Source organism: Natrix helvetica (genome assembly GCF_964273705.1).
Source record: "Natrix helvetica genome assembly, chromosome: 6".
In the NCBI taxonomy this organism is placed as follows: Eukaryota; Metazoa; Chordata; class Lepidosauria; order Squamata; family Natricidae; genus Natrix; species Natrix helvetica.
The window spans coordinates 48,312,917-48,340,011 of NC_138553.1; the positions used below are offsets into that span (position 1 = coordinate 48,312,917).

The following is a 27,095-nucleotide window of genomic DNA, read 5'->3' on the forward strand; positions in this document are numbered from 1 at the left end:
AAAAAACTGAAGAAAATAAAATCATGCCTTCTCCATATGACATATAGGAAATAATTAAATATTTCGTTGTATATGTGTTTAATTGTACAAGTTTATATTACTGTCATTTTATGCACTTAGTACATCAAAATACCTTACAAAAACTAAAATATTTGTATTTTATGTAATCTTTAAGAGACTCTTCTTCAACCTTGCTGTTCATTCAGACACTTGCTGGAAATTCTAGATTTAATTAACATTTCAAATGGATCTAAATCACATCAGATTAGAGAACATTGTTTTAAGTTGCATCTTTGTTCTTTACTGCTATTTATTTAGGTTTTATTTATTCTGATTTTTCCCATCTTTATTATTTTTATAAGCAAGTCAAAGCAGCAAACATACCTAATATTCTTTCTCCTCCTATTTTCCTCACAAAAAACATGTGCATTGGATTGGGCTGAAAGACTTTGGCTGGCCCAAAGTCACCTAGCTGGCCTTTATGGCTAAGGCAGCATTAGAACTCAGTGTCCTTGTTTCTAACCTGATGCCTCACTAGCCCAAGCTGGCTGTCTTACCTTGTCTATTTGTACTGAACTAGAAACAGAACTCCATATTATCTATATATCATCTACTTTAGTAGATATCGCTTATACTTGGAAACTATCAAGCTCTCATGAATTTTTGTGCCTAACCTACAAGAGGTATTTTTGCCATTAAAAGAATAACCATTATAAAAGAAATCCAACACTGACTTTCAACATATGATGCTAAAAATGTGTTAATTCCCAATAAATTATTAACATAGCTTGAATGTCACATTTGGATTTATAAGTATAGAACACAATGAGTTCATGCAAATTGTTTTTTGATTGTAATATAACTGAAAACAGATCTCTGAACTGAAAAGAAGGAAGGAAGGAAGGAAGGAAGGAAGGAAGGAAGGAAGGAAGGAAGGAAGGAAGGAAGGAAGGAAACAACTCCTAAAAAAACCTTTGATGAGATATGAACAGTTTTTCCGTTCAGACAATTTAGGTACCAATGAAAATTAGCACTGGCTATAATTTACTACTGAAGGTGAAAAGACACTGTCAACTGACCCACTAATTCAGCTGCTTTAAATAGAGGTAATAGAACTGCAAAGGAAACAAAAATGATATTTTTACATTAGGATAGGTAAACCAACCCTCTATATAATTTGAACAGTAATTGTTGAAAATGCGTAATATACCGTATTTTTCGGAGTATAAGACGTACCGGAGTATAAGACGCACCAAGGTTTTGAAGAGGCAATTTTTTAAAAAAGTAGGTAGGTAGATAGAGGGATAGAGAGGGAGAGAAAGAGAAAGAAATACAGTTGGTAGGTAGGGAGAGAGAGTAGTTAGGTAGGTAGGTAGGTAGATAAAGGGATAAAGAGAAAGAGAGAAATAGAGAGAGATAGAGAGAGTGTGTGTAGTAGGTAGAGGGATAGAGAGAGAGAAATAGAAAGAGAGAGAGAGAGAAATACAGTAGATAGGTAGGGAGAGAGTGAGTAGGTAGGTAGGTAGGTAGGTAGGTGGAGAGAGAGAGAGAGAGAAATACAGTAGATAGGTAGGGGGAGAAAAAGAGTAGTTAGGTAGGTAGGTAGGTAGGTAGGTAGGTAGGTAGGTAGGTAGGTAGGTAGGTAGATAAAGGGATAGAGAGAGAGAGAGAAATAGAGAGAGAGAGAGAAATACAGTAGATAGGTAGGGAGAGAGAGAGTAGTTAGGTAGTGTTGTAGCCCAGCAGCGGCCAGCTGAGCTGTTGGTGGACTCTGACAGTGATGACCATTATGGGACTGCTCTGGAGGATGAGGAAGACTCTGGAGGGTGTTTGGAGTCAGAGCAGGAACTAGAGAGGCCTGTTGGCCACCAGGTGGCATCTGAGTCAGGAAGCAGTGAGGAGGAACAGAGGGAGGTTGTCCCTGATGTGCATGTGCCCAGAGCTGAGAGGAGCTGTGGAGAAGACGTCATAGAAGGAAATAGGGACAGCTGGCTACGATTGTGGCCCCTTCCAAAGAGTTTATAGGTGGAGCGACAAGAGGGGACTCTTTGCAGGAAACAACAGTACATTTTACTAGCCATTGAGAAAGCATTCCGTAAGTTTAATCTAGGTTTCTTGAAGATAGCATTCTAGGCTCCTAGCCAAGGGGTGGTTATATCTCCGTAATTAGTCGTGGCAGACAGCCAAGCCTGTGTCTGCATATTCATTAGAATCACGGGAGAGAACAGTTTGTTTCCTGCCTTAAAACAAAAGCTGTAAATATCATCACCATGGAGCAGCTTTGTGCCGAAAACACGCAACTTTTGCAACAGGTGGCTATGTTGGCTGCCCAGGTGGCACAGCTCCAAGCTCACCCTGCTCAACCCCCACCTCGGAGGAAATGGCCGGTTGTAGTGCCTGATAAATTCGATGGCAACCAGGCCATGTTTCCAGCTTTCTTGGGACAATGCCAGCTATTTATCTGCTTGAGAGCATAGGATTTCCCCACTGACTGAGATAAAGTGGGGTTTATGATTAGCTTACTCTCCAGCTCCGCAGCTCGTTGGGCAACACCACTGCTGGTCCAGGATAGCCCTTTGCTGGATGACTTCAGGGGATTCTGTGACCACCTCTGGTTAATGTATGAGGACCCCATTAAGACAGAGACAGCTACCCGACGTCTGAAGACTCTGAAGCAGGGCAGGGGTTCCTTGCAGGACTACATCAGTGGATTTAGGCTATGAAGCAAGGAATTAGGTGCAGTCAAACCCCGCTTGTCGATAACGGAGAAAGACAGACAGCGCTTAGGGGGGGTTGTGTTTTTATTGTGGGGAACCTGGGCACATGGCAGCCTTTTGCCCCAAGAAGAGATGAGGGGCGTTAGTTACGGGACCTGTACCCCAGACCCAGAATAATTTGTCGGGAAAGGCCCCCAAGCCCGATCTAAGAGAGATCTCCGGTCAGGCGCGCATCAATTCAGAGCCATGTTCAGTGACAGTGACTTGCGGGCCTCCCCGACACCTGATCCTGGCATCATAAATAGTCCTGTCTGGTAGCCCACAGGGGATTCCAGCGCATGCTCTCATCGACTCCGGGTGTACCACAAACTTCATGGACAAGGCGTTTGCGACCAAGTATGCAGTTCCTCTGTGTCCAGTAGATCCTCCTATTCTTGTGGAGACCATTGACGGCCGGGTGCTTCTGTCTGGGCCTATCAAGGCAGCCACACAACCCTTGCACCTGGTCATCAGGGCTCATGAGGAAGCCATCCAGTTCTATGTTAACTTTGGCCTGCATTTCCCTGTGGTCTTGGGCTTGGCTTGGTTTTGAGCGCACGACCCACAGATCTACTGGTCCCAGAACCATGTCACCTTTCCAGCCTTGCAAAGTGTGGACCACACCCATCATGTCTGTGCAGGCCAGCTGCTGAGTCCACCTGGGGTGTCCTTGCCTTCCAACATAGCAGATTTTGCAGACGTGTTCAGTGAACAAGAAGCAGACCAATTGCCACCACAACAGCCATATGATTATCCCATTGATTTGATTCCGGACTCGCTGCTCCCCGTGGGTCGTTTGTATTCGATGTCAGACCCGAAGTTGGCTGCATTGCAGGACAAAAACCTAGCTCGGGGTTTTATCAGACCCTCGTCTTCACCATTGTCTGCCCCGGTCTTCTTCATCAAAAAGAAGACCGGAGATTTGAGACTCTGTTGTGACTATTGTAGGCTCAATGCTATCACAGTGCGCAACGATATCCTCTGCCCTTATTCCTGAATTGTTGGAGCAGCTCAGAGAGGCTAAGGTGTTCACCAAATTGGATCTCTGTGGAGCCTACAATCTTGTCTGGATCCGACCCAGGGATAAATGGAAGTCGGCATTCGGCACCAGGTACGGACATTTTGAGTACATGGTCATGCCTTTTGGGCTGACCAATGCCCCTGCCGTCTTCCAACATTTTATGAATGACATCTTCCGGGACCTTTTGGACCAGTTTATCATCATTTATCTCGATGACATCTTGATTTACTCGTCCTCCCAGAAGAGCCATCGGCAGCACCTACGCCTGGTCCTACAATGGCTCCGTGAGAATCGCTTGTATGCGAAACTGGAGAAGTGCCAGTTTTGGCAGTCCACCATTGAGTTCCTGGGACATCGTATCTCTCCCAAAGGCATTGCGATGGAGTCGGGCAAGGTGGAGTCTTTGTGTAGTTGGCAACCTTCTCAGAGAGTGAAGGATGTCCAGTGACTCCTTGGCTTTGCCAACTACTATCGGACCTTTATCCCCGGCTTTGCTTCCCTGACTGCACCCCTTACTCGGCTCCAGCAGAAAAAAGTTCCGTTTCACTGGGGGGGGGGCTGAGCACCAGGTGTTCCAGGCCTTGAAGCAGGCCTTCATGAAAGAGCTTATTACTCGCGGAAACTCAATTCTTCCGAGCGCAATTATACCATTTGGGAGAAGGCGTTACTAGCCATTAAGATGGTGTTTGAGGCTTGGGGGCATCATCTAGCGGGGGCCAGGTATCGGATTGAAGTCCGGACGGACCATAGGAATTTGGAATTTCTGAAGACCGCACAGAAATTGAACCAGCGCCAGATCCGGTGGTCTCTTTTCTTTGCATGGTTCAATTTCCGAGTGACGTACATCCCCAGTGCGCACAACTAGGGGCGGATGCTCTATCAAGGAAACCCGAGTATTCGTGTACCAAAGACCCGATTCCACCCCGGACAGTTTTGCCCATAGAGTCCTTCTCCATGGTTCATGAGCATGTGGACTTACGGCCCCAGATATGGGAAGCGCAGCGGCAGGACAATTGGGTGGAACAACAGAAGGCAGAGGTGGGTCCTGCCTCCCCATGGACATTCACCAATGAACTCTTGCGGTACTGAGACAGATTTTATGTGCCAGCAGGGCCCCTTCGGGGACTTATTCTATCCCAGTGCCATGATAATCCTGTGGCGGGGCACTTTGGCCTCTTCCAGACCTTGAACCTGGTCTTTCGTACCTTCTGGTGGCCCCGATTGTGACATGACGTACAATCTTATGTCATGTCTTGTGTACATTTTCAGCAGGGCAAGTCAGTGACAGGAGCCCCTCCAGGGCTGCTTCAGCCATTGTCGACCCCGGAGAGACCCTGGGGGGCCATTTCTATGGACTTTCTGACAGACTTCCCTCTGTCTTCTGGATTTACCATGGTGTTCATGGTGGTAGACATCCTGACGAAGATGGCACATTTTATCCCGTTTATCCAACATGTTTTCAGGCTCCACGGCCTACCTGACAGAGTCATGTTGGACAGAGGAACGCAATTCACAGCCCAGTTTTGGAATGGGCTGATCACAGCCTTGGATGTCAAGATCTGCTTGTACTCAGCGCACCACCCCAAAACTGACGGAGGGGCGGAGATAGTGATCGGGATCTTGGAACAGTACCTGCGTTGTTTTGTGAACCAGCAGCAAAATGATTGGGCGGACAACCTGGCAATAGCGGAGTTTGCATTCAATAACTCACAGCACACATCCACACAGACGATGCCCTTCTTGGCCAATGTGGGGTATTATCCTCGGTTCTTTCCCCTCACACCCATCGACTCACTGGTCCCCGCAGCTAAGGATTTCCTGTCGGAACTACAGGTGGTACATCAAGTGGTGCGGCGATATCTGGATAAGCCAAGGAGGACTATAAGAGAGTTGCGGACAGGTCTTGGTGCGTGACGCCGGCATTGGCTGTGGGTGATCGAGTGTGGCTGTCCACTAGACACCTTCCATCAAACCAGGCGGTCAAGAAGTTAGACCACCGTTACCTTGGCCCGTTTCGTGTTGAAGCAGTCATCAATCCGGTCACCTATCGCCTGACTTTACCACATTTGATGTGAGTCCATCCGGTCTTTCATCGATCTCTTCTTGTTCCTGAATGGCCGGCTTGTCCTCTTCGCCAACCCAATCATCCCCAGCCAGAACCCTGTGCCAATGAGGCACTGGCCGAGTAAGAAGTTGCCAGGATCTGGGATTCCCGATGGCTGATAGGATGGTTCCAATATCTGGTGGAATAGAAAGGCCGAGAGTCGGAGGATGTTACCTGGGAGGATGCATTCAATAACTCACAGCACACATCCACACAGACGATGCCCTTCTTGGCCAATGTGGGGTATTATCCCCGTGCACACACCTACTTTGGTGCAGGCCTTCCATGAACAATTCCCAGCTAAGCCACACCCTGAGCGTCAGACCCGGGGAAGGGCCCTGCAGTGAGGGATAGTGTTCTGGCCCAGCAGCGGCCGGCTGAGTTGTTGGTGGACTCTGACAGGAAACAACAGTCCATTTTACTAGCTGTTGAGAAAGCATTCCGTAAGTTTAATCTTGGTTTCTTGAAGATAGCATTCTAGGCTCCTAGCCAAGGGGTGGTTTTATCTCCGTAATTAGTCGTGGCAGACAGCCAAGCCTGTGTCTGCATATTCATTAGAATCACAGGACAGAACAGGTAGGTAGGTCGATAAAGGGGTTGAGAGAGAGAGAAAGAGAGAGAGAGAGAAATACAGAAGGTAAGTAGGGAGAGGGAGAGTGTGTGTAGGTAGGTAGGTAGGTAGAGGGATAGAGAGAGAGAAATAGAGAGAGAGAGAAATACGTTATATAGGTAGGGAAAGAGAGAGAGAGAGTAGGTAGATAGGTATAGGGATAGATAGAGAGAAATGCAGTAGATAGGCAGGGGGAGAGAGAGAGAGAGAGTAGGTAGGTAGGTAGATAAAAGGATGGAGAGGAAAAAAGAGAGAAATACAGTAGATAGGTAGGGAGAGAGAGAGAGTAGGTAGATAGGTAGTTTCCAGGTGTATTTATCCATGTGCTGGAGAAGGAAATACCTGACAATCTGCAGCACCTAAGACCTTGTTTCTGCTGGCACAGCACTTGGATCAGTGTAATTCTCATCAATCAGTTAAAGAGCTTTCCAAAAAAGGGGGGGTTGCACTCTGCAAACCTCCCAAAAACATTTTCACGAAAACGTCCCTGTTTTTTTTCTCAAAAAAAGGCATGAATAGCCTTGGGGGGCTTGCAGAGTGCTCCTGGGGGGTGGGGGGGCAAAAATAAGCAAAAAGCAGCCAGTTTTTCGTGAAAACGGGCCCTTTTTTTGTCAAAACAATTGCATGCATAGCCTTATGTAGGCTTATAAAGTGCTGCTGGGGGCTGGGGAGCAAAAAACGACCCATTTTCCACTAATTTCTGCCCTCCCCAGCTCCCAGGAGCTCTCTGAAAACCTCCATAAGGATATGCACGGCCATTTTGGTGAAGGGGGGGGGGGCTTCAGGAGGCAAAAAATGCTGTATTCAATGTATAAGACACATCCAGATTTTCAGCCTCTTTTTTGAGGAAAAAAGGTGCATCTTATACTCTGAAAAATATGATAGGTAAATCATTCTATATTATATATAACAAACAAAACACAGTATTGTAGTTTATTTCCAATTATTATCCAAAATTAAACTACATGCCACTTAATATATATAAAACAGGTCTAATCTTTATGTATGAAAGTCTACAAAATGTGTATACAATTGGCATTATTGCACAGAGATAAATAATTGTGAGAGGAAGCATGGTTATCATTTGGATCTATATATTTGGATCTCACTGAAATAACAGTTAGTATGAATCATCTACTCTGAATTAAGACAAAAATGTGTACCTTTTCAATAATATAATAATTGATGTATATGAAACTAATGTACTGAAGCCAAATGTTAATACAATATTGGTTCTTCATGATTAATTAACACTTTAATTTTTGTAAGGTCCTGATATTCTTTAGTCAAGCACAGAAACCAAAGAACTCATTCATTCCCATAGCATATTTTCAAGATATATTATTTTACTGGAAAAATAATACATTTTACAATACAATTATGAATTTGTTTACACTTCTACTATTAAAGCAAGGTAACAGAGGTGCAATATTTCGTTTCACCAGGAGATTCATAGTTTTTGGAAAGTTAAAATATTTCATTTGAACTAACCGTGACCTGTTAGATAATGCATGTCTTTATGTACATAGTGAAGGCAGAGCAGAAATAATACTTCATGCAGTTTGATAAACAAAATACAGTATAATTCATAAATGTAGCAAAAACAAATTAGGGAGTTATTAAAAATGCATCTTTTGTATTTTCTGAACTATAATTTTAAGAATTTTATAAACCCTATTATAAAAAATATTTTGACAAATGTTTGTTGTAAATATACTTGATTAAACATAAAATAACTCCAATGTCATTTTAAAGTTTAAATGGAACTTACGGGACAGAGTTCCCTGTAAAATGCATAAGGCCATATGGCTTTAGATAACACATGTCATTGATTTTTGTCTTGCTATACTTTGCTCTTAAGTACAGAGCTCTTGGTATGGTCTAATGCAAATAGGGAGTTCCTTCATAAGCTCTTTCAGCAGAGAACAGCTCTACCTACACATATTTCTCATCAGAGCTCTGACATGCATAATGAATTACTATATCAATGAGATTCACTCATTGATTAAGCTACATGCCACTTATAGAACCCTATGGTTGTATGTCACAGAACATAGAACCATAGGGCTAGAAGGAACCTCAGAGATCTTCTAGTCCAGCCCCATTCAAGGCAGGATCACGTAATTTACATGTTATATATTCAGGCTAACATTTACTATTACATTATTATTTTATCTTCATATTCTCTGGGTGCATCATAATATTTAAGAAATAAAAAAGATAGAATACAACTCCTCAATTATTAATATATATCATGTTAGCCTAGCTTGAGGATAAGCTATTTATATTCTATAGTGTAGCAACAAGAGCCAGTTTGATCTAGTGGCTAAGGCACTAGTCTAAAAAGCAAGATACTGCAAGTTCTAGTCCCATCTTAGCCACAGAAGCCAGTGATCTTGGGTGATCTTGAGCCAGTCACAGTCTCTTAGCTCAACTCACCTCGCACAGTTGCTTTTGTGGGGAAACTATGAGAAGGAAGGTGATAAATGTTTTACAAGTTATTTGTAAAAATAATAATATAAATTTGTTTGCGTATGTGTATTTCAAAAAGGTAATCCACTCAAATAATTGTTCAGCATGATTGTTGAGGAAAAATATGTTATAAATTGAGTAGCTCACAAAGGATTTTCAAGATTACAGCTGACTAGACTACAGCAGGTGTTTCATCTTTTATCCATTTATTGGTACAAACTAAATAACTACAAATTATTACACAACTCATACATTGTCTTTTGTTCTCCAGAGAGAATATTTCTTCATCTTAGACTGCAATATACTGTTAAACATTATTTTTAAAACCAGACTGCTATTAAACATTATCATAGTGGTGAGGCTGTTATGTAAAAATTAAGGCTAAAATGCCGATCCCAGTGCCCACCTGGACATCTGGGCCAGTCACTAAACTACTTTATAAGATTGTTGAGGTAAGAACAAAGTAGAATAGTCCCATTCTATATGTGCTATCTAGAGTGCAAGCACATAGGGGTTTTTTTAAGGCTGGGAGTTGCACTTCCCTTTGAATAACATAACAAGGACAGTATTTTCAACAAGAAATGCATTGGATTTAACCTAATTTTAATTAGTTTTATATGTATCTTCTTAAACTTTGGTAAATATGATTAATAAGTTAAAAAAAAACAATTGCTGAAGTCTTGGCAGAAACTTAACAATGATTGGGAGTCTACACATTAACAAAGAAATTCTTCTCCCAGTGATTTCTAATTCGTGGTTCAATATGGAAGAAAAATAGCAGCATTTTGACTTTTTGATAAATCAAGTTCTGACATGGAGATGTGCTTTTGCAGGGGAAAGCTATGTGTATTGTCATTATCTGTCCAATCACTTTATCTGGTATTCTGAAAAAACTTTCTCTTTTAGGAACTATAAGCTCCTCTTGGTTTTATAAGAGAATACGGGAACAGTGGAGCTGTTATATGCCTGTTGAGACGTTATTTTAGCTCTCTTCACACTACCTGGACAGTGGCAATAGTTTGTGCTACAAAAGAAGCTACAGTGATAGGAACGGCACTGACATGATTAATATGCCCTGAATCAAGCATCCACAAAGCAAAATTCTGAATTCTGAATAGGATGTTAAGATGCAGGTGAGAGAATGACCCCAAACTAATGCTTAATCTATGCATCTGCTCTAGCTACACTATATCTACTTTAAAAATTATACAACAATTTCCACTGTTGTTAATATGTATACCTTGATTTGAAAACTGGCTTGAAAACCCAAGTTTATTTTGGTTAAGCCATTTTTTTCTGTGACAGCCCAAAGAGGGTAAATAATATAAACCACTGAGTTGTTTGGTATAAGTTTCTTAACTCTGAGGCAGAGTTGTCCCTGGCCACTATGGAAAGAAACAAAGAAGTTTTGTTTATTAACCTTATCTTTGCATACACTGTTTGAATTTTATCCTCTTTCATAATCACTTTCCGATGCCTGATAAACCCCTCTTTAACCTTTGTAACTGAATTACCCAACAAACTATCTCATTCTCTTTTTTTAAAAGCAAGAGCTGAGGTTCATTCATGCTGATAAGGCTCACACAACTATTTCCACTCAATAAATAAAGAAAAGTCTCTGAGCAAATTAGAGTCTAAAGGTAGGAAACCATTTACTCTTCATGAGCCTTCTTTCAACACTTTCATTGAGCAGTACTTGCAGTTTTCAGAGGTCCAGGCAAAAAAACATTAATCAGCTCCTACAGCCTACTTTATGTACCTATATTTACGCATACAATGACATGTGTAATCTAGTATCTATTACCATAAAATCAGTATACTACTTATACTATGCCCTGAAGTGGTAACAAAAAATCCAGTCCTTTCCTCCCACTACCAATGCTGTAGCCAGAAAGAGGAGCAAGGTTTGGCTAAAGAGCTCTAAGAAAGTAAGGGTATGGTTGGGGAGAATGATGAAGAGAACAAGTGATAACAATCAGGAGCACAAAATTGCTGCAACATCAGGCATGCAGGACATCTGTTTGTGTTTCCTACAAACATCTATCTATAGCCATCTTTCCTAATCGACTATACTCAGATGTATTTGAATTACAGATCCTGGGTTTCCCAGCCTGTATAATTAACAGAGGTTGTCTAATAAGGTTGCAGTTATGATATAACACAAACTAATGAGGTAAATTAGGCAAGGTTAACCTACAAATATGGAGAAGGTGCCAGTCCAGACACCCTGACCGGTCCAGGTGAGGGGGGAGCGGCACTATGAAATAGACCAAATATTGGACTCTCGTCAGCATAGGGTCTCTTACAGTAAGAAGTAGGTGTTGTGGAAGGGTTACCCTCTGTGAGAGGCCTCATAGGTGCAATCTTCGGATGTGAGTGCATCCCGCTTGGTGGCTCGGTTCCATCGCTGCTGTCCTGGTAAACCGGAGTGGAATGGTGCTAACAGTGTGCTTTGTATTCCAGATGTCATCCCAGTGGTAGGAGGGCAGCATGTCAGCCCTTGGGTCGCCAGGGCTGCCATTTGCGGCGATCTCTCTTCTCTTGACATGCCGCTGCCTCCCTCCTCCTCTCCGATGCCACTAGCAGTCACCCCGCACCATCTATCACCTCCTCTTGGTCCCCATCTCATTGGTTCTTCAGCTCATCAGTTCCCACGCTTCTGGGCCACTCAGGAAGCTCCAGCTGATTGGGGCAGTTTTGCTAACATGCCGTGCCAGGGAACTCCCAGGTGGCTGTTGAGTCTCTAGCGTGCCAATTCAAGGGGTGTTGCATCATCAACAGCTTGTCACCCCAGGAACTCTCGGATGGAGAGAGAATGCTGGCTGCTGCTAGATGGCCATGGGTTACCAGCTGGCTGGCATAGAGTTACTGGTGGGAGACTGGGTGCTAGGATGTTCCCTACCTGGTTCCAGTCGATAGGGGCTGATGGGTACATTTGGGTAGCTGGGTCTTTGTGCTAGGACTCTGTGTTAGTGTCATCACTAAGGGACATGAAGTGGGGTGGGGCCCATGGGTGGATCCAGGTGGGAGGAGCAAACACTATATATACGGTGGAGGGATTAACCATGTTAGAACTGACTTTACTCCAAGCTTGGGACTACCATTCTCTCTTCGACTTCAGATATTATGAATCCTGGCTATTAACTAAGTATATCAATCATTAAAGCCAGGTTATGATCTGCTAGAAGATAAATTAAGTAGAAAATAGCAATGAACTTAAACTAACAAAAATGAGATAACTATCTATATTAATGATATATTTGGGGAATGAAATAACCATACTTATAAATGTAAAGTAGTATTTACCCATTTCCTGGGTCGGCCTCTTGGTCGTTTTTCTCCAGTGGCTTCTGCTTTCTGTAAAAACAAAGAAACATGATATAGATCCAAATTATTTGTAATTACATTATTAGACAACCCTGGTGTTGGGCTAACTAGTGCATACTTCCTGCAACACTGTTCTTTTATTTATCTACTGATTAGATGGGAGCCAGCAAGAAAAAAAACTGCTACTATCTATCTTACTCTTTCTCCCCCACCCCCATTCTTTCTCTTTTTCCCTTATGGAGAAAGGCTGTGCCCATCCTTTCATAAACCAGAATGAAAAGTTCATTGTTTAAGGAAGGAAATGGTTTTTAAAAAAATGATAGACTATTCACTGTGATCTTCATGTGTCTAGACTATTGATAAGAATGTATGGAAAGCAAATCAACATTCTTGACAAAAACTATCTTTGGATGTATCTGTTTAAAGAACTTTTCTTTGTTTGTGCGCCAAAACAAACTCAAAATGTTAGCAATGACTGCTAACATAAAAAAGCTGTGACTAGAGGAATGTAGGAAGATCAGGAAACATACTGTCTATACATACATTAAATGTTACACTATTCAGAGCATACTCAAAACGTACATTTATTTAAAAAGTTATTTCAATCAATTTTCCTCCTCTCCAATTCTAAGTATGATTTTGGTGCTAAGCATTAATATTAATTCAAATCCTACAAATAAAAAAAATATTGTATGAAGTTAAATTCTTGAATGAATTTAACTGAATTAATATGGTATCTTGCATGAATACTTTTGTTTTTCTTAGCTTTCTAAGTGATTTGCAAAAGTGGATGAAAAGCAGTTCAAAATGTTGAATACATATCATTTCTATTGTTATTATTCAAAAGGAAATTTCCTTGAATAGGTTAATGCATTGTACAAAACTGTAAGTATTCCTTGTTTGAATAAGAGCTCTATCTGGGTTCACACATAGCACATTCGCATAAGCCATGATTTAACTTCTATAATGGATGTGTTCATAAAACATGCTAAGCCATAGCTTGCTTAGCTGCAATTCAATAAATAATAATTTGGTGAGTTCATATAAATTGTAAGACACGTTTAAAAAAAACAAATTGGTTAGATTGATAAACATATCAAAGCAAAACTTAACTAATTGTATTATGACTAAGGGAAATATATGAAGCCATCTCCTGACTCCAATGATAACCATTAAATATCCACACAAGACTGCAGCCTCAAGATTTAAGCAGCACTTTCCCTGCATCACTTAATAAACAGCAGTCCTATAAGTTAATATTATTAACTCCAGGAAAGGTGATATGAGGTGGTGGTCATTGCCTGGGATACTAGGAAGGCATCCAGGGTCCTTGCTCCACAGATTACTTGATGTGAGATGCTGTTTGTTGTGTTGGGTAGCAGGAGGGGTCAGCTGGATCTGTTGCTATTGTACCAGCCTTCCTGCTTCCCTGCCTGAACTCCTCAATTCTGTGGCTGGACTGGTGGTGGAGTTTCCTGGTCTCTTGATCCGGGACAACCTCAATCTGCCATTCCTGGCTCAGGATTAGAGGTAGCTCAGGAGTTAGTAGCCATTTGTTGAATTGTCAGGGTCCAACTCATCACGATGGTAATATACCAGATCCGGTTTTATGTCAGAGCAATGTCAGAACTTTATGGATTTGGGGGAAATATTGATTTTCCCCCTGCAGTAGTCAGATCACTATCTGTTATGTCTCTAATTCTCAAGTGCCAACCTCCCCTGTTATCTGGGCCAGTTGTGGTTGAGCTGCGGCAGAGTCAGACAATGAGGAGGTTGGGAAGGAACATGAGCCAGTCTCAGAGTCTGAGAAAGGCTCGGATGAGGGCTCTGCTTCGGAGGCAGAGAGGGGGCCAGAGACATCTGGTGGTTATGTGCTGCCTCCAGAGTCTTACATCAGCGAGGAAGAAGAACAGTGTGAGCCTGTTCCCAGTGTGCACATGTGCAAAGCTGCCAGAAGGCAAGAACAATTAAGAAAAAAAGGGTGACTTGGGAGTAAGGCTTGGAGATGATTGGCCCCTCCCATAAGACATAAAAGAGGAGCAAAGGGACATGAGCCTTTGCAGGAAGCAATTAGTTCAAGCTCTGAGAAGTCCTGTTTGACTCTGTGCTACGTTTGGCCTTAAAAAACTAATTGGCAATTAGGTCTCTGGCAGTGTTTCAAGGGAGAAGGTGGGTGCTTATCAACATTACCCTGAAAGACTATGGCACCTCGAGCAGATATCTGTCGGAATCTTCACAAACTGTTTGTGAATCGTTACAAGCTGTGAATGACCATAATTCACAGCTGTCTAAATAAAAGAGGGTTTTGGGGACTAAGATTGTGATTTATGCTTTCTCAGGAAGCCTAGGTCAGAACAGGCCCCACCCCAAATAACTAATGTATCCAATTATTCTGAAGAAGATGCTATTCAGTCCAACTAAAGCCTTAGTGACCAAATAGGATAGTAGAGCAGATTCAGACTCGATTGTGGCTGAATGGCCTCTCCATGGTTCCTAATATTCCCTACCATATATGATAGAACTGAGGGAACTAAAACAGGTAGAGTGTTACTGATGAAAGATAAAGAGCAAAGACAACTAGATTCGGCCTTATGGTGGTAAGGGTGGTGAAACGTAATTATTTCTTCACCCTTATTGGGTCTCCCGATAGTTGCCACTGTGATTGATTTGCTGGGTACACCTCTATACATGCCTCTAATCTCCTTTCCAGACTTACGTTTGGATGAAGAGGGTGAGAATCGAGGCTGGGGGCTCGTGGAGATGCAGTTCAGGAAGCAGCAGGCTCAACTCGACAGAGCAACTGCAGCTGGAATGACTGGATGGACAGTCAGCTGAGCTTGGGCATCACAACTGCAGCAAGATAGCCTTGAGACTCTAGGAGGGGAGCGAGCACAGCTGCCAGCAGCGATGAGGCAGAGGAGCTACACCTCTCCCCGAACCAAGAGTGTGCAGGGATGAGAGGTGACAGGAACACCAGTCAGCCAGGCTACTCACAAGACAGCAACCTCACCCATCATGAGGGGCTGTACCAGCATTAATTATTTAAGCCTGCCCAAAGAGAAGAACATTGCTGAAACAACGTATCCAGTTGTATTGCTTCGTATCCCGGCCTTGTTGTATTTCTTGTCTTGGACTTGTGATTTGGATTTCTGGTTGGTGCCTTGATCTTGTGCCTTGCCAGGTGGACTAATTCAAGCCTTTAGATCTCTTGCCTTGTTGAACGTCCTTGTTCTGGCTTCTGCCTAGCTTCAGGGATTGAGACTGCTCCTCTTCCCAGCTCCTTCGAGCCTCTGGGTGGAACTCAGAGGGGTGTGTGAGCTTTTGTTTCTCAAGAACTACTTGGGACTATATATTTGGGCAGCTCAATAAAGACTTTTAACATACCGCTTTGTGTGCATGTGTGAGCAGGGCAGCACACTCACCAGCCCTGTTACAGGTAATTCGGTCCCTTCTTGGAGAATATCAAAGTTTGCCTACAGGGTTGTTGTGAAGAATATGCTGTACATCTGGCAGATAAAGTCACTTGCATTTGTTCTGTGTTAGACTTCAGCCTTAAAACAGAATCAATGGAAGTAGAGAGGGCTACATCTTGCAAGGTGGAGGAGGAATTTGAACTTGTGGAACCTGAGGATAGGATTCAGCTGCTAGTTTGGCCGTCATATGCAGAAGACACTCAGCTTTATACCTCTACCTTAGGCCCTCTGACAGATATTGTAGATATCCTATTCTAGTGGAACTTTATGACAAGCTCTGACTTAACCCTAACAAGACCGATTGGCTATGGTAGTATTCGGACCCTTCTAAGACAAGGTTCTTCACTCGTTAGTTCTAGATGGGTGGTACTATTCCAGACAGACCCAATACGCAATATGTGATCCTCCTTTACTTGCAGCTCCTGTTCAAAGAGCAGGTGGTAACAACGGCTAAGAGAACCTTTGCACACTTTCCAGTAGTGCAACCAGTTGCACCCATTCCTGGACCGGGAGACCTTGTTCACTATCACCTATGCCCATGTAAGCTCTTGTTTAGATTACTGCAATGTTCTCTACATAGGGTTGCCCCTGAGGAGCGCTTGAGAACTTCAGCCAGTTCAGAATGCAGTTGCGCAATAATAAACAGTGCTGGACATACAGCAGATGTAACATGGCTACTATGAGAATTGTATTGGCTAGCGGTATATTTCTGAGTACAATTCAAATGCTGTTTGTCACCTTTAAAGCCTTACATAGCTTGAGACCAGTTTACCTGAGAGACCATCTTTTTTCAAGACTATCTGTCCAATTCTATTTAGCTGCCAAGGCATGCTGCAATGCCCATCAGCCAAAGAAAGTCAGCTGACGAGGAATAGAAGATGGGCCTTTTCTGCAATAGCCCCTGCTGGGCAGAATATTTTCCTCTTAGAAATTAGAATGGCCCCAACCCTGTCAAGCTTTCGTAAGGCTCTAAAAACTTGGCTATGTACAGATAGTCCTTGACTTATGACCACAATTGAGCATAACATTTCTATTGTTAAGTGAGCCTTTTGTTAAGTGAGTTTTGTCCCATTTTATGACCTTTCTTGTCAGAGTTAAGTGAATCACTGCAGTTAAGTTAATAACCTAGTTGTTAAATCAATCTGGCTTCCCCATTGATTTTAATTATCAGAAGGTTGCAAAAAGTGATCACATGACCTTGGAACACAGCAAAGCTCATAGGTGTGAACCAGGTGCAAGCATCTGAATTTTGATCATGTGACCATGGGGATGCTGCAAAGGTCGTAACTGTGAAAAACCGTTTATAAATCGCATTTTTCAGTGCCATTATAAATTTGAACAGTCACCAAATGAAGTGCTGTATGTTGAGGACTACCTATCTAGCTTTGGCCTGCAAATATGTTATAGGTTCCATTATTAGCTTTGTTAATTATCTTGGCTGCTGTATATGTGCATTTTGAATGTTTTTATTGTTTAAATGTTTTATTGTTTTTATATTTTTAGAATTTTAAGTCACAGAGTCACTGGTTGAGATGAGAGGCTATAGAAATAAAATAAAATAAAATGCAATCCCAGTAGTGCCTATATTCTGTAATTAATAGAATGCCTATTTATTTGTTTTTCTTTTAGTCCTGTAAACACTCCATTCTTTCAGTTCCTTGCTGAAAATCTTTGTATAAGACGATACTTTGTAAAAAGCATGTGAAAATACTGCAGTGGTTTTCTACAGTTCCTTAGACTATAAATACAGATAAATATCTATATCCCATTATAGGGAAGAAATGTGTGAAAATATAACAGCACAAAATTAGAGAATAAAATATCATTTAAAAATTTTTTTATAAAATCTTCATATTTAATCATAAATATCACTTCATGATATAAATGCCATTTTCTTAAGATACCATGTTCAAACAAACTGCATAAGAATATATATATATATATATATATATATATATATATATATATATATATATATATATATATATATATATATATATATATATATATATATATATATATATAACAAGCTATCATATGAAATTTAGTGAATATTACTTAAAATATTTCAGCAATGAGTCCTCTTTCACTATGGATCCAATTTTCTGTACATGACGTCTAAAAACAAGTTAGGTAGATTAATCCTGAAAGCATTTTTAAGGTACATCTCAATTTCTATTCAAAATCTGAATTACTATCTTTTACTCTATATAATATGGAAAAATATGTGTAGGCTGTCCTAGAGGATAATTCCAAAAATCTGAAAGATCTGTAAATGGTAGGAAAGAGAAAAAGAAACTGTTCCTATCTAATGATCAGCAAAATTTTAGCACCCAGATTTGATAGCTCATCCTTGACTATCCATTTCAGTACAATGGGATAACTCCTAAATTAATATTTGTCAACACTAAATTGCTTGTACAATAAGGTTAGGCTTGCTTGAAAACTATGTTTCTTTATTTAAAAAATGTGTTTATTTTCTGTAAATGGTGAAATGGTGGCCTTACAGGAGAAATCCTGAAATAACTAGTCCTTTGAAATTAAAATAGAAATATTCAAACCACTTGCTTTTTCTAGTGAAGAAAAAGTTATTATTTATTCTTCAATGAAAAACTATGAATGGAACACAAGCACGCTATATCAGCCCAAGACTGCTTTGTGAAGCCATGCATCCTTGAGAGAAAAGGAATGCAAATAACAAATCTAACAGTGTTGCATTGCATTCCATTACTATCAAAAATACTGAAGTTAAAAACTGAATATGAACACAGACAGATAATCCAAGTCTCTCTGATTCACAGAAATGGAAAACTAAAATGTTACAACTTCACTTCAGGACAGCAACTGGATATACTAAATTAATTTAATTCATTGCAGTACAGATATTCTCAAAAACATTTAAAGCATCTAAAAATGTTATGCCAAATCAGATAATTCATCTGGCCCAAACCTAACTTATATTTTCATATAAGTAAAAAAAAAGTTTCTGCTGAGAATGCATGTATTTTTAAAAATTATTACTTTTTTATTACATCTCTTTTCCAGAGTGATAATTGTGCTATCCTTTTGCACAAATTCCCAAGACTTTCCTTTAATAGTCAAAAAAGTTCTTCAAATATAATGTATTCATCTGTCAAAGTAGACTTTAGAAATCTTTGGAGCTTCACCCTAACTAGTATTTAAAACAAGGATTGTAATAGAATCATGACTGAAAAATAAAAGTATCTAAAAAGAGAGAGAGAGTTTGGTCGTAGTGGAATAAAATAATCATAACAGCAATTTCCTACCACTGAATAGTCTCTTGGTGGAAAACTCTTGATTACAGGATGTAGTTTTCAGATTAGACTTTGTTCAGGGGGATAAGAAAGACAATGATATATTCCAGTTCAAAAAGAGAGAGAGAGAAAAGGACAAAGATTTCACAACAGAGTGATAATATCTTTCCAGCAATCATATTGGTGTTACCTGAAAGTAAGGCCCAATGAATTCATTGAACTTTATTCTCAAGTGGCCATAGATACAGGACAGTCAATGCAAATGTTCTTAAAGATACATTAAAGTAAGAATAACAAGCACCCAAATAAATGTTCTTGAAACCATATATGTATATTCCTCAGTGGTAGCATTATAATACAACTAATTGATATACAGTAACTGTATTAAGAAGAATGAGGATGAGTTCAAAGCAATTAGCCAGGCAAAGGTGTTCATTAAGATTTTTCTCAATACTCTCAATAAGATCTTAAGACAAAGATTCACAGGGGAAACTTGAAGTCAACCTAAGCATGTTCCAAATTTCAAACCTCTTTGAACAAAAAGCCTACATGTATTGCTGCACATCTTCTCTAATGCTGCAAAACTGTATAACTTCAAGGGCATTTTTTTTGCCATCTCCTACTAAGGATGTAGTTTAAAATCAAAGATAGATACAAGAAAGCAAGCACTTCAGAAAGTTCATATGGCTAAAGCTAAAGTATAATTGAAGACATTTCACTAGCAAAATAAAGGTAGTCCTTGACCTGCGACCACAATTAAGTCCAAAATTTGTTGGAAGTGAGACAGTTGTTAAGTGAATTTCATCCCATTTTACAACCTTTCTTGCAACAGTTGTTAAGTGAATTATTACAGTTGTTAAGTGAATTGACTTTGATTGTCAGAAGATCACAAAAGGTGATCATATGATCCCGGGACACTGCAACAGTCATAAATAAGAGTCAGTTGCCATGTGTCTGAATTTTGATCACATGCCCATGGGGATACTACAATGATTGTAAGTGTGAAAAATGGTCATTTTTTTCAGTGCCATTGTAATTGTGAACTATCATTAAATGAACTGTTGTAAATCGAGGATTATCTGTATCAAAAATTCCTTTTTCATTGCAAATGTATTACAACTAAACTATCAACACTTCTTCAGTCATATTCAATGTTTATCTCAAATGTAGAAACATAGTTTCATTAATCATTTTTCAGGTTCTAAGATTTATATCTTCTTCAGAGGTTTAGTCATAGAGTAATCATGATTTATAGTATACCTGCATAATCAATTCACTGTATTTTCTGTTCTTTTAACCCCTTGTTAAGGTGAGTTACATCCTCAAATATGGGTGAACTAGATGAAGCTTGTCTTTTCTCAATATGTAAAATAGTTTCCCATTAACAGCAGAAAGACAAGAGGAAAACATTATTAATTAAATATATTGTTTACCTATGTTTTTCTTTTGGAAGCAACGAAGATGTGATTGATGTTCTTTTAAACCATTCATAATTCTCTTACAAAGATTTAGTCTAAATCAGAGGTGTCAAACTCACGTCATCATGGCGGCATCATGTGTTGTATCGGGATTTTCCCCCCTTCGCTTAACCAAGCGGGAGCGGGGCCAGCACGTGACGTATCTGGCCCGCGATTCATGAGTTTGACAACCCTGCTCTAAATAATAGTTGAGGTAATCACCTGAAAATTACTGCCATCATTTAAACATGTTCAGGTGGACAGAATACTAAAAATGACATGATTCCAGAGTCTGCAATCATCATCTATTAGTAACCTATATTATAACATTTAGAAGAATAATGTATTTACCACCAAATTTGCCACTTTGAATCCTCCATTACTCTGTAGTCAGTAGGATGACCATATGAAAATATTTTGCATGAGTCAGTTCCACTGACATCCAGCTTCAAGCTTCAGAATCATGGTAAAGAAGTATACTGTATTCTGTCTATTAAAAAAAAAACTGCCTCTTACTAATAAGCCTATACCTAAGTTACTAAGAACAGAGTAGCACAATAGCACTTTAGTAGACTACCAATCACAGTCAAATTGGAATGGAATGAATGCTGCCTGCATGGTTTCAAACAAATCAGCACATGCTAAAGAAATCAAATCACTGCTTTAGCAGACATGGGTTGCTTTGCTTTATAAGATTACATTTCTGATTGCTTTTAACAACTATCTTCAGTATGTGAATATGATTATGAACTATGACAATCTTATTTCTTTATGGCCCCACCATTTTCTATTTACCAATATGGTCATAACTATAGTATTATGTCATTTTTAAGAGCATACTTAAATATTAAGTATTGTTTAGTTTAGTAATAGAGGAAGAATTAGTATCTGCATAGCACCCCAAGAATTATCCTGCCATAAGCCATAAATTACAGGCACTTTGGAAGTAAAGGAAACATGCTAACAAAATCAGCCTTAGAAGTGTTTTGCTATTGGGAGGGGAGGGAGAAATCACTGTTCAAAAAAAAAGCTGAAACCCTGCATCTTTCTTCACTCTATGACCACAAAGGAGGAGATTGGTTTCTTTTCCTGGCCCAAGTAAAAATAAATGACAGTCTACATACAGATGTGATCTATGCTTGCAAATTAGGCTTCTTGCTCAGTGTCTGGATGATACTGTCTGAAGAATGGAAAAGATAATGTTGGTGATATTCACACAGTTTAGGCTGTTCGTTTTAATTGACTGGTGAATGAAAGGCATATACACATTTCAGAGACATATGTCCATTGTCTCGTTTTTTCTCAAAACAGATTTTTTTATAGTTAATAAGCAACTTATTTTCTAGCAAACTACAATTTAAGCTGGATTTATATTTTTTAAAGTAGGATGAATTTGATTTGTCATTTCATCTAACATACACTTAAGTCCCATTAATATCATGTGAACTCGCTTCCAAAAAACAATTTGTAACACAATACCCCAAATATATATATATCTTCATTCTAAAAACAAAATCAACTGTATTTTATCAAGTATAAACAAAGAATATGAACTGTAAATCTAAAAATCTAGACTATGACCCATAAGGTATCTATCCTTGTTTTAAAAGCTACTAAACAATTTCCCTCAAATATTTAAAAAAATCATTTTCAAACAGCAACATAAGAATTTGATCAGTGACAGAAACATCTGAATTAGAACAGTACTATCCTGCTTCCGATCTTTCTTGTTTTACCTCTTATTTGATTCCTTTGTGAACTTAAAACTTTAAAAGAGCTAATACTGCTGCTGTTGTTTTAGAAAGCTCTGTTAATTATACATTCATTTAGTTGTGGGTTTTATATTACTGTTTTTATGGCTATTCCCTGGAATTTCAGCAGCAGACATGAAACAAGCTACTCATTAGATCCTGCAGCATTTTTATGTATTGTCAAGTTTCACACTACTAATTTCCTAACAAGCTCAATTTGTTTTAAATGCCTCCCAGGCCCGATTTTAAGTCTACCAGAAGCTGTGTAAGCTTTTAAAAAATGCAGCAATAGACATCATTGAGCATTCCAGGACATTCCCACTAGGTTTAATGGAATTTTCTCTAAAATATAACAAAGATCCACATCATTCACACATATATATCATATAGACATTGAGAGAGAGATTTTTAATTATGAAGTGTAAGCGTTTACAAGAGAAAATCTTATCAAGTAATCATGAACTTCTTTATTTGCCTGTCTGAATTCTAAAAGTATAAATTTATCTTATAATACATTACAATTACTTTACTTTGAGAAAGAAGCTACCTATTATATATCATAATTTTTAGCAATATTTCATTACCTACAGAATTCACTTTTATGGTAAAATAATTTTAGCAGTGACAACTCCTGCTTTCCAATTGGAAATAAATCTAGATATCTGTGTGTGTGTGTTTTAAAATTATTTAATAGCATATCTCAGACCAATACAAAGCGTAGTTACAGTTAACAATAATACATTTTTCCTAATAATTCAATATACCAAATATGCACATTATGTTACTTTGTATACATTGAAATTGCAAAGTGGGTTATAATTCTTAAAGGATAAAGCACATCTATGATTTATACACTTTGTATACTAATTAATGGACAAATTATACTTTATAATTTGTCCATTACACTTTAATTTTTTTTATTAGCTACTTTAACAATGGAGAGGCACAATATAAATTATTTAAACAATACATATATACAGTTTTCCCACTGGAGCAAAGAAACTGAATTCGTATGAATACACTTTTATTAAAAAAAATCTATTTCCCCAATAGAGTATGGTTAGGATAGAGAATTATGCATATATAAAATTAATTATCTACACCTTAGAAATGATTCTCCAAAAATAGGCAAGTAGTCCTTTTATTAAGTAGATATTTAACCCACATAAAGAAAAACTTAACCAATAATCAGTTCTGTACATTCAATAATTACTGCAGGATATATTTTAGAATATTTTTGAAAATCTAGATATTATGGGCAGAATCCACTTAAAACTTCTTGCATGCAATGTTTTTCAATCATTGTAAGTTGAAAAAGCTGCCTCTTCTATGACAATCATTATAAACTCCTGTGTTTGAGAGCCACAGCATGTAGCAAATGGTATATTTTTAATATAAAACTGGTAACATCTGCAGAGTAAAATTATTCTACCCTTAAAACAACACTTTTAAGAATATTATCTTTGAATTATGAACAAAAGTGTAGCCATTCCTTTGTGAACATTTCTAAATAAACCCCTAATTCTTTCTAAATCAGTTTAATATTATAAAATTACCATAGAAATATGTTAATTAAACCTATTTGCTTTGCAAACTGAATTAAATAGAATAAATAGTTAGGAACACCCTGAGAGTTGATTAATTATCTAAATTTATAAATCTCAAATATTGCTTGCTATAAACATGATATCTGCTTATTACAAAGACTAGCAGTGTAAGTTTTGTGAATAAAAGATTCACTATTTGGGTTAAATTATTATTTAAATTATTGAGGTTGAATAAACTATTATATATGGGTGTTAAAAATATCACTAAGCCATCAGTGATTTACAAAATCAGAGAATGATTTCACACATCACACTGAACCAAAATCAAACACACTGGAGGTAGTTTTGACTTACAACTACATACTTACTGATTGTTTAAGTTATGGCAGACCTCCCCAGGGATACTTACAACCTGATTTCAAGTTCCAGCAGTCATGTGACATTTTGGGTGCTTGATGACCAACCTACATTTACAGGTATTTGTAGCTTCCTGAGATCATATGACCACATTTTACAGCAGTTTTGCCCAAAACTGACATTTAGTTCCAGTTTTTTTCAAACCTGGCCCATAGCAAATCACTGATTCACTTACTTAAAAATAATCGCAAAAAAGGTCGTAAAATTGGGACAATAGTGTGGATGTCCCAAATTACAACCATCACAATGTACAAGCATAATGGGCAGGCTCCTTTACAATATTAAGTGGAGGACATTATGGCTCAGCAAGATTTGTAAACTTATATAGTTCAATTTTCTGTTTCCATAGTGGCCAGCTATGGGCCTAAGGAAAGCCTATAGCAGAATGTGAAAACCCTCCAGAAATTGTCATGAAATCTCTGGGAAATCCCGGGGGAGAGGAGGAATTATAGTTGTACAGATTTACAAAAAAAATGAGTAATTTACACCATGGATAGCTGTGTCCTTTTGTAAGTTCAGTCTTTTCCCACCTGGTGCCCTCCATATGCAAAATAATGGCCATGAAATTCTGGGAAGAAATAAAGAAGGCTGATTTAATTTTTCATTAAAGCTATTCTCATTAGTAGTCACTGCTACATCTTGTTAGAGGAAACGTCACTGGCTAATCATTGCTTTTCTTAGATTGCCTTCTTTCCATTTTATTGGATGACTGTGAGATTAAGACTTTTAGCAGTATGAAACATTAATTTCCTTGATACCATCTTTAATTTTATAAAACCCTAGCATATCACTTTACCTGCACTCTCTTTGGGGGGTGGATTAAAGTTACAGATTATTTTTGTTGTGTTCGTTTACACTCTTTCTACATTTTTTTTAAAAAAATAGATGTGCCAGTGAAATACATATTTGTATTTTACATTCCATTTGCAAAAATGGGGAGGAAAGGGGGATGGGGCAAAGGCAAAAGAATAAAGTAAAGTTTTCTGTATTGAAACTCAGAGGAGCTATATTAAACAAAGAAAAAACATAGTCAGTCCCTAAATTTTAACAAAAAGCATTTATCATAGGTTATTATAATTCATAATATCACATTAACAATATCAAAACTGATGTGCATATATAAAAAAGTGCCAAAACAAGTTTTAACTAGAAAAATTCCACATCTGTATAACAATAACAATATCTATGTTTTTGTTTCTGATGTATTTGTAAATGAAAACTGCTGATGGTAGCAACTGGTCTACCAAACATGATTCATGACGTTTCAAAATTACTTAAAACTGAGGTCAGCAGTATTCTTATAAAAAATCTATAAATAGCAAATCACTATGCTATGCATATGTCCATGATTGTTTAAATAAAAAAGTGCTTTTTTGTGGTATTGTCTTGGAATCTGTTAAATTAAAAAAATATTGTCTGGAGACAAAGTGGATTATTTCAACGAACTTGTCAATTCATGCTTCCTTTCCTTGACAATATTCAGAATGCAGCAATTGTTCAAAATGTGGTGTTTCCCCCCTTCCAAAATATACTTCCTAAGTCAAGCAAGGAATATAGAGGAAAGCCTGGTATTCAACCCTGATGTCTGATAATGAAGATAACAATAATGATGATGATGATGATGATGATAATGAGTATATAAACAAATATCCTGATACCCATCAATGTATTATTGAGCTTATGTTTAGCTATATGGTTAACAAAACATTAGAGTAATAATTTGCCTAAGTATATTTAAAAAAATTCAGAATATGAATATTTAATGTTAGATATTAACAATAGTAGAATTTATTTAACAGTAGTAAACACAGTTCATATATCGTGAAATTCTGAATTTGGAAATTAAACATATGTAGAAGTTATGGGGGGGGGGAGGATTGCTTCTCATATAGTCAAGATCCTCCTCCAACATTCCGGCCTGAAATATTATTACAATGGCCCAAACCTCACACAGTTCAAAAGTTAAATGTGAAACTGTTTAGACAATAGCTAAAAAACTAGGAGGTAATGAAAGCAAATCTTTTGTTATGGACTACTCTCACCTTCTGAGCTGCTTTAGAGGGACTCTTGTTTTTGCTTCCTTTAGGCCTTCCTCTTGGTCTTTTGGGAGATGGCTCTCCTGTAGGTTCCTAAAAACAGAAAACACACTGTTGTCCCCCAAAACTCAACAGAAATCTAAACACAAACAACAGAACTTAAAATACACACCACACTTGTTTTATGTCAACAAGTGACTGAACTTTAATAGTGAAAGAGAATGTTAAGCAGGGAAATAACAGTATTTGTTTATCTGCATTATTTAAAATGTTTCTCCATAGCAGCTTGAGCTCCATAGAAAACAATGAAAAAGTATGTCAAATATTATAGCAGAGATACATTTCCCCCAACCAAATACACCTAATAAGATTGTGTTTTGTCATTCTAATCAGTGGAGACTCTTCCCATTCACCTGATAATTGTTTCTTAAATATACATTTGTAACCACTTGAGACTGGTATTCTAACCTTAAAGAACCTTTAAGGCATATTTTTTCTCTTGTTATGAAAGTTACCAAAGTGAGCTTTGCTTTGTTCTGTAGTTTACAATCCACTTTGTCTAGCTTAATGGAATCTATATATTATACAGTATGTGGGGGCTTTGCATGTTCTGGCCTGATGAGAAAACAATTTAAAGTTTATAGCGTGACTGAGATTCAGAGTATATAAAACCAGTTTTTGTTCAGATATCCCACCCCCCCCCCAATGGTTTCTGTTTGATCACAAACAGAAGACTGCTTAAATGTGTAGGATTCCAGTTTTCAGAATTCAAATGTTTATTCAATGAATCATATGGACTAAAAGAAAAAAAAAATCACTTTCAAATATCGAACATTTTATTTGGATTAC

At 38.5% G+C, this 27,095-nt stretch overlaps 1 protein-coding gene across 2 annotated transcripts in view; it reads right to left on the reverse strand.

The window, feature by feature from the left end:
* The window catches only part of HMGA2 (high mobility group AT-hook 2), a 146,712-nt gene that overhangs the window by 117,365 nt on the left and 2,252 nt on the right, over positions 1–27,095 (reverse strand). Inside the window, exons 2-3 of one of the 2 annotated variants that reach the window (XM_081956727.1) lie at positions 26,253–26,339; positions 12,270–12,320 (exon numbers count right to left, since the gene is read on the reverse strand). In XM_081956727.1, the coding sequence (XP_081812853.1) occupies positions 12,270–12,320; positions 26,253–26,339 (138 nt within the window). The remainder of the gene's footprint in view (positions 1–12,269; positions 12,321–26,252; positions 26,340–27,095) is intronic. The other variant, XM_081956728.1, reaches the window with a different exon arrangement.